The sequence below is a fragment of the Alosa sapidissima genome, chromosome 24 (assembly GCF_018492685.1).
Source record: "Alosa sapidissima isolate fAloSap1 chromosome 24, fAloSap1.pri, whole genome shotgun sequence".
Taxonomy (NCBI): Eukaryota; Metazoa; Chordata; class Actinopteri; order Clupeiformes; family Clupeidae; genus Alosa; species Alosa sapidissima.
This window is the reverse complement of record NC_055980.1, coordinates 11,695,752-11,710,751: the sequence shown is the minus strand read 5'-3', so window position 1 is coordinate 11,710,751 and position 15,000 is coordinate 11,695,752. Positions and strand designations below refer to the sequence as shown.

At 46.3% G+C, this 15,000-nt stretch overlaps 2 protein-coding genes across 2 annotated transcripts in view; both read right to left on the bottom strand.

The window, feature by feature from the left end:
- bsk146 (brain specific kinase 146) overlaps positions 1-1,310 on the bottom strand; it is an 11,544-nt gene extending 10,234 nt beyond the window's left edge. Inside the window, exon 1 of the mRNA XM_042083539.1 lies at positions 963-1,310. The gene's annotated coding sequence lies outside the window, so the exon portion shown is untranslated. The remainder of the gene's footprint in view (positions 1-962) is intronic.
- Positions 1,311-2,263: 953 nt separating this feature from the next.
- Positions 2,264-15,000, bottom strand: part of LOC121700524 — a 17,731-nt gene continuing 4,994 nt past the window's right edge. Inside the window, exons 4-17 of the mRNA XM_042083533.1 lie at positions 14,137-14,399; positions 13,426-13,654; positions 12,933-13,116; positions 12,576-12,699; positions 12,226-12,306; positions 10,502-10,690; positions 9,958-10,226; positions 9,088-9,233; positions 8,447-8,531; positions 7,006-7,117; positions 5,342-5,479; positions 4,723-4,935; positions 4,103-4,325; positions 2,264-3,500 (exon numbers count right to left, since the gene is read on the bottom strand). Coding sequence (XP_041939467.1) covers positions 2,912-3,500; positions 4,103-4,325; positions 4,723-4,935; positions 5,342-5,479; positions 7,006-7,117; positions 8,447-8,531; positions 9,088-9,233; positions 9,958-10,226; positions 10,502-10,690; positions 12,226-12,306; positions 12,576-12,699; positions 12,933-13,116; positions 13,426-13,654; positions 14,137-14,399 — 2,845 coding nt within the window. The 3' untranslated portion in view covers positions 2,264-2,911. The remainder of the gene's footprint in view (positions 3,501-4,102; positions 4,326-4,722; positions 4,936-5,341; positions 5,480-7,005; positions 7,118-8,446; positions 8,532-9,087; positions 9,234-9,957; positions 10,227-10,501; positions 10,691-12,225; positions 12,307-12,575; positions 12,700-12,932; positions 13,117-13,425; positions 13,655-14,136; positions 14,400-15,000) is intronic.

The following is a 15,000-nucleotide window of genomic DNA, read 5'->3' as shown; positions in this document are numbered from 1 at the left end:
TAGGTGCGTCAGGCGTGTTGCACCACAAGTCGTTGTCCACAAGGGGCTCTGAGCCTAGCTGTCAGAAAGCGCTGCTGCTCTCATCCAGACTGCACGATGCTGCTCGCATGGTTAACGCTGGGTGCAGGGCAACCCCCCCTTGACTCCGCTCATACCCCCACCACCACTACCCCTATGCCCCCAGCTGTCTGACAGTGACTGCGTCCATTCAGCACCACCGTGCTCCGAGTGACCCTGCGGATACCTGACTCATCTAGTGTCGCCCTCCCCTCTCCCCACTGCTGCTGCTTGCCCCTGCGCCCCATCAGACAGACAGGCAGCTGGGTGCCCCACCATCCCCCCTCTCCCTCTCCACGCAAAAGGACCCAAAGACAACAGTGGCTACACTGTGGAAACAGGCAGAGCAATGGATAGACAGACCAGGGGCAGCCTGCAGCGTTTAGAGGAGAATTCAGCACTGTATTTGTATGCATGAGTGAGTGGTCACAAGCAGACAAGTAATTATGTGTGTCAGAGTGTTAGGCTATGGCGAGGTGTATTTTACAGTTCAACCTTTATAAAGATAACACAGTAAACGTCTGTCAAGGACTAAAAACGGGGTATTTTGGACACGGGCTCAGTTGTAGAGACAGCATATATGCAGAGCCGCTCGGAGATGTTGATGTGTTTATAGCATACACATGCGTTGCAAGACACGAGATCACCGAGGTAGCCAACTACCGCAATCAGACGTAAACGCACCGGGCAGCATTCTGCCATTGTTGTCAATACAAAGACCCTTTAAACAGACACTATGTGGTATTATTTTGCCATTTTATTCAGAAGCAATCTGAGCATTAATATTCTTCTTATGATGGTAATGATGAAAATGATGCATCTTTCTCCCAAAGGTTAAGACGCACCAAAGAGCATTTTCATGCAGAATCATAAGCTAGTGAAAGATAGCCAGTGCATTCACTCACCATTCAATCTGTCCACTGTTTTCTTATTGTGACCAAACAAGCCCGAAGGATACCGCCTTAGGAGGCTGAGGATGGAACATGTTAAAGCGTTTTCAGGATTTTGGTAAAGGCTCTCACATCTGGGTTACCGACTGCTGACCAATTCCCGTTAACGACTAGTTGACGGTCTGGAGTAATTTCACTTGTCTCGGCAGCCCGATGCGTTCTACCAGCTGTCCTGCGTTCCCCTATTGTCTCTGTATTGGCCCTGGTTGAAAACCATAGCTCTCCTGCCGAAGGTCCAGCCCACCGCATTTCTCAGCCAATGGAGGCAGGGAACGATCGCCACGGTGCGCCTCTAAGCCAATGGCAGCATAGAGCGCTCAGCACCATCCGCACTCGCACTCCAGTCCGGGAGCCGCTCTTGTCTCCATACAGATTATCAGTGTCTAATGAGCTGCAGATTAATCCTCTGGGTGTGTAAAAGATTTCCACACTAAAGCACAGGATCACAGAGTTTTACAATAAAACAGAAGACGTGAATCGTTATAACGTCCATATAACACTGTGGTGACCGCCCATCATGAATGGAAATATCAGCTGCCCATACTATAGAGGCCTACTGCAGTTTAATTACATTACACATGGGATATGGGATTTCGGAATTATTCATGTAGATTGCTTAATATGTTTCCTCAGGATGAAAGGAAGGGATTGCATCACATGGTTAATTTCAGAAGCCTCCGGAACTTTCTGCAATTTGCATATGCTCTGTGTGTCCGCGAAATTAACAAAGTGGGTCACAAAGCAAGTCATTGAATTTTATGAAATTCATAGCCTGAATGAATTCAATATACCACACAACAGATGTCACACATTGGATTCTTCTATTAATAAATAAATTAAAAAAGCATTCGCTTATTTTAGGGCAAAATTTGGAAATGAAATGCTGAAATACTTATGCAACATCCCCACAAAATTATTCCTTTCAAATCGCATGGGCCTTGTGAAACATTCCAGATGACTGCAAATGACACAGAGTTAACCTCAGAACAGCTATGCGATTGGAAAGACCAACTTGTAATTAAACCTTCTAATCCGCAGCTTTGATTGAAGATAATCAGTTGCACATCGAGTGAACCTTTAGGACTGATTACACAAACAGCTTCTCTTGCAAGTTAATGGCTGCACCATGAGTGAGGCTGGGCAATCTGATCTGGTTACAAGTGATGTGAGCCAATACAGAGTGGGTCATGTGGTTAGAACCACTTTTGGATGAATGCACTCAAAGCATTGGAACTAAGTCACAGTAAAGCGAAACATAGGGTACAAGACTAGACTTTTATTAGTCAGGATGATCAAAGCTTCATCAGCAGCACGGCGAATGGACATGCCACACCATAGCATTGCACTGAAGACAAAACGTGTTCACTTATGAGACAAAAATTCAAGAAACTATTTTTTTTTTACCTCGCTTTGGAATATAATAAAACAATTAAAAGATGCTCAAAATCTACCACTTATTTTGGGATTCTGTGAAAAGTCAAAAGCTGATAAACAATTAACAGTTAACTACTGTGCATTGGAACATATTGCATTCTTTTAGGAGTCTAATCCTTCATTTTAAGCTGATAAACAAAGCTGTTGTCCTTTATAACAGAATAGACTGTATGCTAAAGTTAGAGTTGATTACAGTGCAACTCAAAACACTTCTACATAAAATTGTCGCGCATTGCTGTTGACAGAAAATATATGTTTACATTAAAAATAAGTATAAAATTACAAGAATTCTTCAAGTTTAAAAACTGACCACATACACAGTGCATAAGAAAGAAAAAAGTAGGCAGTTTCTCTCCTTCTAAAAAAACGAGATACAATTTCTAAAAACGGGTAAAACCAAACAATTTCGACCGAACAAATATATAAAAAAATAAAAGGTGTTTGATGTAAAAACAAAAAAGGAAGGAATGTTACACAAACAAAAACAACTCCAGTGTTTTGGAATGCAGGTGCTGGGCCAGGTTTTGGATGCGCACCAGTCGGGCGTTCTGGGCATCCCCGGCACCATAGACCCGGTAGATGTGGTACCGCTCCTTCTCCTTGAGTGCAAAGTCCAGCTCGTTGGCCGAGAGCCGGACCAGGTGCCGGTCCGGCTTGGTGGTGGTCTTCACCTCCACGTACACCACCTTGGCTGAGCCCCCATCTCCATCGGGGCCGAAGGTGAGCTTGAAGTCGCAGGGCTGGCCCGTCTCGCCGTCACGGTTGTACCAGGTGACCTCTGTAGGGCCAGCGGGGCCGTGGGCCCGCCATTTTGACAGGAAGGAGTGGACCAGCTGCTCCCCCCATAAGCCCACATCCTGAAAGTCGCCGGGGTCGTCCGAGATCTCCACCATGGTGCGCGGCAGCGGGCAGTCCAGGACCAGGTCCTGCAGCGCCGCCTCGCCCCCCAGAGCCTGGGCCCACACGGCCGTGTCCAGGGCCAGGGGAACGCGCTGCAAGTGGCCCACGCCCTGGAACAGACTGGAAATCACCTCGGGGGCCTCGCCTGGGATGGTGTTACTGAAAACAACCACAACACAACACCAGTGGCTGAGTTCTATGATCACTCACCCAAGACATAGAGACCAGTATTTGTCCAAGTGAACTTTGTTTGTTTGTTTAATTTAAGGCCATTTCAGCAACTAAAGGCTATTTAATTGCTAGAGCATTGTGTGTTATAGAAGCGTAAGTCCAATTGAACTTAAATAAGTCGTTTAACTCATGTTTGACAGACTCATGGCTATAAACGATTAATATCTGGGTGCTTACTCAAAGTCTGAAAAATTCCTACATAAGAGGCTGAGGTAGCCAAAAACATTATAAGGATTTGGAAATACATATTGTATTTGCAATGACATAAATTGATGTAGAAGACCACAAACATTCAGACAGCATTTGCAAGCCAGAAATGGAACACACAGAGTTTGCTTCAGTTCAATTGGGAATAGCAGAACAAGCATCAACACCTATGAATAACCCCAACACTGTGACTTCTCCCCAGGTAATCTGCCACCACTGTGGAGTGTGAATGAGGCGTCCGAGGCCGATAATTGCTGTAAAATGGCCTTTGTCCAAAATACCAAATATGGTCAAACTCGACATGAACATGGCAGCGTTCTTACTGCTGTGTGGACGGGATGACCTGCTGGTCACGAGGAGTGGTGTGGGTGTAGGACGCTCGGCTGCTGTTGCTGCTGCTGTTGGTGGTGCTGATGGAGTCATCCTCTCTCGTGCTGCTACCGCCGCTACCAGCTCCACCCCCACCTCCTCCTCCTCCACCCACGCCTGGCTGGCATGGAGCTGCTTCGGACGGGGAAGACTGAACGCCGCCCACCGCACTCTGGGCTGTGGAGGAGGGAAGGAAAATATTGACAACGGATCATAGTGTCCTAGTGTGGTCCAGTTTTCTGCCCACAGTAAATGTGATATCTGTTGAAGTGGATTTGTTTTAAAACAAAATGTCAATTTGAAGAAGAAAGATGACATTTTTGCACCTCTTTTTTCAATAGGTACTAAGTGTAGTTATGAATAATAACATACATCCAACATAATTACACATTTTGAGGTACACAAGCATGTATGTGGATAATTTTAGGCGCTTAACCTGATCATGAAAGTACATAATTATTAAAATTGTCAGCATTGTTTAATAGATTAGTAAACAATAATCCACTTGAACAACCTCTATCCTCCACTTCTGCAGGGAAACACAAACCTCCAGCTTCACAGGGGAAAGCCTTACCGGGGCCTTGAGTGTGGCTGCCAGAGAACCTGGTGCCGGTGGGGAGTGAAGTTCCTTCAGGCAGGGGGGACTGGGGGGACTGGGGCTCCCCAGATGGTGGGCCCCCCCTGGGGCTCCTCTCGGTCATGGGGGGCGGTGTGCCCGTGTACTCGGCCGAGGAGCTGGGGGCGTTTGGTGGGGGCCACATCTTCATCACCGCCTCAACCGCTGCATCTGGAACAGTACGGAGGAGAGAGGGTTGATACTGCAGGAGGGAACCAACCACCCCAATCACACACACAGACCCAGATATGGACAAACACACACACACACACAGACGAACACACACAGACACACACACACACACACACACACACACACAGACCCAGATATGGACAAACACACACACACACACACAGACGAACACACAGACACACACACCCCCTCACATCACGTCAGATCACATTAGGCAAACACCACAGTCCACTCCAGCTTACTGCTGTCGCTTCTCCCACGGCCGTTAGAGGCCAGTGACTGATACGTTCTGATGTGCCTGAGGTCACACAGCTGGTTGCCAAGGCAGCCGTCCCTCACGTGGCCCACGGCCTCTGTGACATCTGCCCACTGGACGCAGCCTCACCTGTGCCTCTGGGTCGTCCGGCGGCGCCACGGCCGTCGGAGAGGCCCGACTTGGGTGGCCAGCAGACGAGGCCATCCTCTTCGCCTGCTGCGGCCGGAGTCTTCCTCTCCTCCTCCTGGCTGCTGACTGGCCGAGGCGCTTGGGTTGCAGTAGCAGGAACACACACACACACACACACACACACACACACCACACACACACACACACACACACACACACACACACACACACACACACACACGAGTCAACATCAGTCTGAAAATCTCTGCACCATATTTTGAACATAGTCAGTGGTGAAAAACAGAGTTTGTTGTGTGTCTATGCCACTTGCATTGTAACACAATTTGGTGTTAATGCAAATGTTCTCAAAACTGCACCAATTAACGTAATTATGCTCGCAAACAACTGTTTGAACCTGTTAGCTTCTGGAAGTAGACCCTAAGTTGTTTTTGCTCCGGAATATTCCTTTAACATACGAGTTAAACATACAAGTTTAACCATCTGCTCCTCCACCCTAAACATATGAGTTTAACCCTCTCCTCCACCCTAAACATGGAGTTTAACCATCTCCTCCACCCTAAACATGCGAGTTTAACCATCTCCTCCACCCTAAACATATGAGTTTAACCATCTCCTCCTTCACCCTAAACACATGAGTTTACCATCTCCTCCTTCACCCTAAACACATGAGTTTACCATCTCCTCCTCCACCCTAAACATGCGAGTTTAACCTTCTCCTCCACCCTAAACATATGAGTTTAACCATCTCCTCCTTCACCCTAAACACATGAGTTTACCATCTCCTCCTTCACCCTAAACACATGAGTTTAACCATATCCTCCTTCACCCTAAACACATGAGTTTAACCATATCCTCCATCCTAAACATACAAGTTTAAAAATATGCTCCATCCTAAACATACAAGTTTAAAAATATGCTCCTCCATCAACATGAGTTTAACCATCTGCTTCACCCAATTTTCATTTTTTCAGTTACATGTTAATTAACAGCAGGCTTCCTATTGTATTAATTTACTCATTCCTTACATCAAATGCACTATATTAGGATGCTGCTAATTTGTAATCAGAGGCTGTGACTGGGTGTTACAGCAGCTGAGGGATCAACTAGTGACAGATCTGAGTACCACTGCACACACGCACACACGCACACAGCTCTGGCAGCAGCTGCTCTTTCATGTCAAAGGGGGGACGGGTATGACGAACAAACCAAAATTAGCATGTCTGCTATCCCTCTGACGCACGTGTGTGTGTGTGTGTTTGACTGATATGTCATTCATACACCCACAGAGATGAACTGAGGGCGAAATGTCAGTTATTCCAACTGAGTGAGATGGGGAAAAAAAACCCTCTCTGATCAAAGGAAGGGATTTTGGACTTTCATATATCCAACTGAGGGTAAAAAATGAGATGGCCATTTGCTATGGGCGTTACGTCTAGAATGGGGACAAGAGCATCTAATAGGACAAAAAAAGAAATAAATAAAAAAGGAGATTTTTACACATCTGACTGAATTCGCCAGATGATTACCAAATGCTTGACTGACTAAATCGGCCACATCTGGAGTGGCCTACATGACTCGGTCCTGAGGTTACGCGAGACAACGGTTCAGAGGTTCTAAGAGGAATTACTTCCGTGGGTACATACCTGAGGGTTCAGGCCTCGTGTCTGTAGGCATGGGAACCTCCCATGGTTCCTCCTCAGTGGGAAGTTCTTTAATGCCCTTGATGTCCAGGAATCTCTTCAGAGCCCCTCGGTCCTGCACAAAAATAAAAGAGAAAACAAAACATAACCCAGGGAATGACTCGACTGTCTCCGCTTAATCCACATGCTTCGCCGACACACCCCCCTCCCCCCCCCGATCATAACCTCACTTCATTTACTGACTTCAGTGAATCACCATTCAGGGGAATTACTTTGAGTTCCCCCATTACCATCCCAAACTGAATGGGGGTGGGGGTGGGGGTGGGGTGGCAGAGCTAAACTGGAACATTTCAGACGGCTTTGAAGTCAAAGCTTCAGGGGAACGCAGTCCGCACAATAATCCACTGCACATACACCACTGAGAAATGTCTGTGTGTGTGTGTGTGTGTGTGTGTGTGTGTGTGTGTGTGTGTGTGTGTGTGGGGGGGGGGGGGGTTACACTAATCACACAGCCTCAGAAACACACACACGATCCAGCAGTCTTATTTCTCTAGTCTCTGCAAATAGCCTTGTTGGTGAGGCATCAGCAGCACCTCAGATGCGGAGCAGCAGCGGTGGTGACAGCAAGCGGGCAGTTATCTCCCAAAATCCTCGGCGCGCTCAGCCCACTAATGTTAGCTCTCCTCTGATCTCCGTGACCGCGCTGCCGATGACTCACCTGTGTGTGTGTGTGTGTGTGTGTGAGATCTGGGAGCCAGGCACTGACTAACATTCCGAATCTCTTCACCAAGGCTAACGCAAACACTATTTAGAGAGGCACTATGACTTTTCCCTGTTAGCTGTATTTAATGATTGAAGGAATCGATGGACGGACTCATTAAGGAATGTCAGTCAGGGCTGGAATGTCTAGCCAGTGGAAGATTAATATAAATCATTACCAGACATGAGCACACGCACACACACACTCATGGGTATTCTACACATCCACGTACAATGCTCTTCCTGGAATATAAAGTTTGTGATTGATTGGTTGCCAACAGGGAGGATCAAATGTCCCTATGGTAAAAGCAGTGCTACCATAACTCAAAGTGTGAAAACAGTACACAGACTGATACTACCCGTCTTGATGTATGTATTGGAGCATGATGCAGTGGTGACTACGAGGGCTCTGATTGATCGGACATGCATCCCACTTCAGCTATTGGATCAAGTGTCCCGATGCTAAAGCAGCACAATCATAACTCAGAGTGAAGGAAAGCAGCTGACAGACTGATGCTGTTCTGTGAGCTACACAACAATGCGTCATCACTCTTGCTGAATGTACTGTATGGTGGGATTCAATCCAATCAATCATTCTGAAACACATCTGGTGCTGCTAGTGCTGGTTCTGCTGGTGCTTGTGGCGTTTGCTTTTTGAAGGGGCTTCGGTGGTCTGGGTACTTACGTGTATGGAGCTCATCAGGCTCTCAAGGAAGGTCAGCAGTTTGTCCGCCTGGCTCCCCTCTGGACTGAACAGCTTCACCAGCTCTCTGCCAACACACAACCCGACCCGACCCAGCATCAGAACCTCACTCTGAGAACGCTGCACAAAACGCCATCTTTCCAACTTCCACTCAGGTGCCCGTTCCTCCTCCAATTTCCACCTGTCCAAGAGCCTCTGTATCTGTTTGACAGGTGTGCTACTGACAGATGTGCTAGAGGGTAATAAGGCAGATCTGGAACATCTGGTTCTCTAGAGTTGGACTGAAAAATATCTACTTTCGACTGGGCTAGTGGAACCTGCTGAATATCTATAGTATGGTTAACAAATTATTTAAATCTTAGGACCTCTTCTGATAATAGCATGAATACAATGACTAATAGGAAATATGAACTTTCTTTATTAGTACTACTGACTAGACTGAGAGAAAAATCAAAACAAAGGACGAGTTCTTTTGTTGTAACCCAACGTCTGACATCACTGAGGGACCCAATCAGTACCCCAACGTCTGACATCACTGTGGGACCCAATCAGTACCCCGTCTGACATCACTGAGGGACCCAATCAGTACCCCGTCTGACATCACTGAGGGACCCAATCAGTACCTGCATATGTCCAACTTGGACTTGAGGTAATCCTTCTGGATGTACAGCTCCTTCCTGTCCTTCAGGAGACAGATGACATCCTCCTTCTCGTAAACCTCCTCTCCGTCGGGCACTTTCAAGTGGTAATGAATGTACAACTCACCCACCTGCACACACAAGACAAGACAGAGATGGGGGGGGGTGGGGGGGGGATTACTTAACTCCCTGTCTTATGCAATACTGGGCAATTCCTTTATTCACAGTGTTGCCCGCTTCTACACATTTGTCATGCTTGCAATGAATGTGAATGGGAACATTAAAGGAAGAGTCCACAATCCTAGTGGCACCTTGATAATTTAGCTCAACAGCCAATCAAATTACATACCTCTCTTCTGTGCTCCTGAGGAGACATGTTGATAGGCTGGAATTGTTAATGGCCCGATGCAGGTTACTATGTTTGCTACCCATTGACAGTGTCCAGAGCTTTTATAGCGCACACACTTAAAGGCGAAATCTGGCGATTTTTCACATAGATCTCCGTTTCTCAAGTTCACCAAGTACTGTCGGTACGGAAAAAATGGAAACAATCGGTTTTACCTAGCTCGAGTTGCTAGTTCCTACAGCTAAAGCAGCCAGGCAGCTACAGCGCTACACACTGAAAGCATGAACATGGAGGCTCACGGACATGCCCCCAGTGTAGTGTTTTTTGTTTCATACTGACACTCCTCGGTGACCTCAAGAAATGGAGATCTATGTATTAAAAAAAAGCAGCAATGCTTCTGATTCAATGATATTTGACCAAAAAGTGTACTGGACTGGTGGACTCTGTCTAGGTCTAACTCTGTCTCTGTCTGATCAAGGTAACGCGACAACACAGAGGTGTGGACGTACCTGCCCAAAGCTGAGCGATTTGATCTGCTGTGCGATGCCACTCTCCTGCAACTCGGCGTAGAGCTCGGCAAACTCCTCGTGGGAGCACAGGAAGCGCTGCACGTAGGGCACGGCTTCGCGCACCAGGGTCTGCAGGGTCGGCGATGGACGGTAGCTGACCGTTTGGGGCTCAGTGCTGACGCTCTCTGACAGCCGCGGCACGCCGCAAATGTCCAGGAAGAGGCTGCGCTCCTCCTCAATGAAAGTGGGTTCACTGCGCTGCTGTTTGGCTGGAGTGAATTTCGACCCGTAGCATAATTAAACATTTAATCACCTTTCACCATTTACCATGTCATGCAGCTAGTATACACCAACAGCGGCATTATCTTTGCAAGGCTCTCACCCAAAAATTTCAGTAAAATGTTTCAAAAACGATGTACTATGTCCATGTGTAACTACTGAAACATTTAAAAGTTTCAAAACATTTATCAAGATCTGAGCAGATTTGCAATACTGAAACATCAATTACAAAAAAAAAATTAAAGACATGGTCTGTGTGTCTCACCTGTAGCAGTTCCAGGTTTGGGTCGAATGGGGGCCTTCTTCTGGGCAGGGGGCAGGTTGAGCAGACATACTTCAGGGTGAGACTGGAAGATCTTCTCCAGGTGTTTGTCGTCGGGAATCATGGGCCTCTGAGCCAGAGACACCCAGCTGCTCCTCTTGGAGGGAAACACTCTCTGACCCGACAGCATCTCTGTTTGAGCAGGACCAAGAAAGAGCCACATGGGTCACAAGAAAAAAAAAAAAGTAAGCCAGACCAGCTAACTGAGACCAACAGCAGAAATTTTGGTGAACGTACTTATAAGTAAATTATATTAGATGGTTTGGATTGAACAGATTAGTAGATGGATCAGTACAGAGATTGAGCAATAGATTAATTGACCGATCTAACCAATAGACTGATAAAATAGATTGATAGGTAGGTGGAAGGATGGATGGCAGGATTAATAGTTGATAGAATACCTAAGTGGGGCAGCCGTGGCCTACTGGTTAGGGCTTCGGGCTTGTAACCGAAGGGTTGCCAGTTCGATCCCCGACCCAGTAGGAAAAATGTGGGCGAGGAAAGTGTTTTTTTGGGGAAATTTTTGGGGAGTACTCATGACTTTACTCAAGTACATTTGAGAGGCAAATATTGTACTTTTTACCCCACTACATTTCTATCCATAACCGTGAGTACCCGTTACTTCCGAGAAAAATCTCGGAAACCTTTAATTTGTTGTTTCCCTCTCAAACGTGATTGGATTGTGCAGGCGCCACTGATTGGGACAACCTATCAGCAATCACCTTCAGCTTTCCGCCAAAGTCAACTCCATGGTCAGATTTAGATAAGAGACAAAACCATGGACGAAACAATGGATGAAGACGCAGCAGGTCCATCCCGGGAATGTGCCAACCTGGCCCCACCTCGCCAGACTATTTAAATTTTAATGATGGTTAATAATAGTTAATGATAGTTTTCGCTTCAAGTGTTTTAATTACAAAATAGTATTTTGTATTTGAAATACATATTTTAAATACATGTATTAGAAATACTGCCCATCCCTGGCAACATGGTAAAAAAATTAAAATGACTTGATTTTACTTTCAATTCCTTTTACATTCTCCAAGGTATTAACATTAACATTTTTCATAACTCCATGTAGGATGTTTCTGTACATAAATGTAAGCACTGTGGTAGTAGTAATGCAATATTTAGAAAATGTAGGCTACTCTTGTACTCTTTGATACTTAAGTACTTTTAAAAACAAGTACTTCAGTACCTTTACTTAAGTAGACATCTGACAGTTGTACTTTTACTTGTACTTGAGTAAAATTTAGCAAAGGGTATCTGTACTTTTACTAAAGTAATGAAGCTGTGTACTCTGTCCGCCTGTGGCTGTGTATGTTTCACTAATTCACGGATTGGGATAAATGCACAGACCAAATTTCCCCTCACGGGATCAAAAGAATATATATACTTACTATACTAGAAATTGCAGTTATAACTTCACTGAACTTTCTACCCTTATTCTGCAATTCTGGTGAAGTAAAAATGACACTTTTCCCAGGCAGCTAAATCAGAGGTGATTTAGCGGAAACCTTGATGGCACTCTTTATCTGGGTTGTGCATAGCATCGAGGCTGATCCTTGCTAAGTGCTCTATAGATGTGGCGGTTATTTTTATATGCTCATGCAGCAGTGCGTGGCTTAGCGATGTCAGTTCAGAGCTTGCAGCGGGTCTTGGCTTACCTCGGAGGGAGGAGCAGTAGCTGGGATTGAGCGGAATCGCGGCGTCCTGATCTCCACTGTGGCCCATTATACACTTCTCCGCTTGAATGGGAAACAGGAAATAATGAATTTCAGTTCAGTTGTTGCCCTTCCACACACACTCACACTCTATCTAAATAATTAACACTCCACAGATGTTACACAATTGAATGTGGCCATAAGGAGTCGGACTAAGACAAAAGTACCAAAGATCAGCACAATCTTCTCCAATCTAATCAATTCAATCAATCAAAACCTTGCAGCATCACACTAGCCTGCCATCCAATACTTCCTAATGGGAATACGACTGGCTATTTCGACTGTTGACCCACCCAGCTTGGCGTAGATGATGGACACATCCTGCAGGATTAGGCCAGTGGCCTGAGACTCGGACTCGCACACAAGCTCCAGGAGATCCACGTACTGCTTCATGGAAGGGTTGCGCTCAACACCCAACTGGAGAAACAAAAACATCACCAGAACCTCACAATTACATTACTACCCGTACCATCTTAATTCATTAATTTCAGGTTTTGTTGACAATTGTATTATTTTTAGCAACACATTTTAATCCACACATTCAGACATTCAACATTGCAGTTCATTAAGGCTAGAAATGAAATGATTCCCATTTCAGACCAGAAAAATATTTAGAAATTTGTCTATGAGTAACATAGCATGAGGCTTACCCCTAAGAACAGAGATTTCATGTCCGTAAGACTGCTGTAGAACGGTGCCAGAACTTTAGGTTCTTGAAGACCATTGCTGGCACGAGAGACAAGCTCCTTGTATCGTAGGAACATTCCGGTAGGGTCATTCCAACAGACGTCTTTCAGGTGGTAAAATTTGCCAGAGCACCAGTTGTTCTTCATGCTTAAATATAAACACAACTATAATGTACATGTTTTTCATAACACACACACACACACACACACACACACACACACACACACACACACACACACACAGTATCTTAAAAGTATTTAACAATTTAGCCATGTCTTTTTTGAACATAAACTGACTTACACGTGAAGAAACTGAAATATGTGAGAAATGTCTCTCTCTCTATTACCATGACTGCAACAGTTGCAATATTGCCAATACTGTGTGAAATACACACCATATTCTCTCTCTCTGCCACTCCAAGTCATTACCCATAACCCCCTGTGACCCCTGACTGACCTCTCGTACTTGACGAACACAACAGGGGTGTGCTGGAAGAGCTCCCTGAGCTGGCCCGGGGGGCAGTGGGTCTGCAGGTAGCCGTAGACGTTGCTGATGTGCTGGACAGTGGTGGTGAACTGCGGCTCCTCTTCCACTCCCTCGGCCGGAGCAGAGTCTGCAGAGGCCGGTGTGCTCCACCTCTTCAGGTAATCAATCACCTCATCCACAGACACAGTGTGCCTCATGCCTGGAGAATATACCACACACAAAAATGTTAAGCCTTACTGTCTATTTCTTAGTCAGCTTCTACTGAATAATAAAGTCAGCATATTGAAACCTTGATGCTATGATCAAAGAGTATATACTTTGGACAGGATGCATCATAGCAGAGTTGAAATCATCTGCTGTCTACTTCCACAACTCATCTGCTGTCTACTTCACTCGTCAATACTAAGGTCCTACGCCAGCCCAATATAGCTGGTCCAGTTAAGCTGATTTGACTCATCAATACATTCAAACCCCTGATTTGTCTATTCAATCAGTTCTGTAAAAGGCATCAAATATCTGCACTTGAAAACATCTGTCAATCACTGCCTTTGTGTAGACGGCCTATGCAATACATGTGTAATGTAATGAATTCATTTTCCGCTGATGGGCTAACTGCTGATGCCCACTGGGCTGGCAGTGCATGCTGGGTAGTGTAGTGCCAGTGCATGCTGGGTGGCGTACCGATCCCTCTGGAGAACTCGCTGGGGGCCATCTGCACATAGTCCACGTGCGCCCCCAGCACGCTGTGCACGTCCTGGGAGTAGAGGTAGACGGAGCCAGGGCAGTGGTAGCTGGGGGCAGTGGGCTGGTCGTCCTGCCCGAGGCGGAAGGTGGGCACCCAGGGCAGGCGCGTGAGGGCTATCAGAAAGGAGGAGTGGGTGTCACGCAGTGGGCGACCCTCGCTGTCCAGAACCTGAGCGCTCAGGTACTGGGAGTACTTCTCTCTAAGAGGGAGATTAGGAGGGAAAAACAGCATGTTGGTGCAAACTGTTCTGTGTGTGTGTGTGTGTGTGTGTGTGTGTGTGTGTGTGTGTGTGGGGGGGGGGGGGGTGAGTGAGTGTGTTTCGAGGAGGCACAGTTTCTCGAAATTAGCACAATGATTAAACGACTCTGCATCAGCAAGTGGTTCAGTGACTCACCAAAAAACCCAACTACATAAATCATCCTGCGATCCCAAAAAGCTTCGGTAGATGAACAAAGCCACAACACATCAAGACAAGAAAAAACCCCTGATCATATTCAAAGGCATGCGTCTTGCTCATCTCATCTCAATGGCAGATCACTACTGGGGGTTGGACACCTGATATAAAGACTGCTTTGTCAATCACAGCTAATCAGGGTTTTTATAGACAGGCTATGCAGAGAGTGCGTTCCGGAGCTGGGAGCTCAGCACGGGGATCACGGAGAGATGAGAGCGGAACGAGAACGGAAGGGCATATCACAGCAGTGTGAGTCATCGACAGCTGAGAGAGAGGGGGGGGGGGGGTGGAGGGAGAGAGAGAGAGAGGAGGGCAGAGGGGGTAGAGAGGGATCGAGAGAGACAAG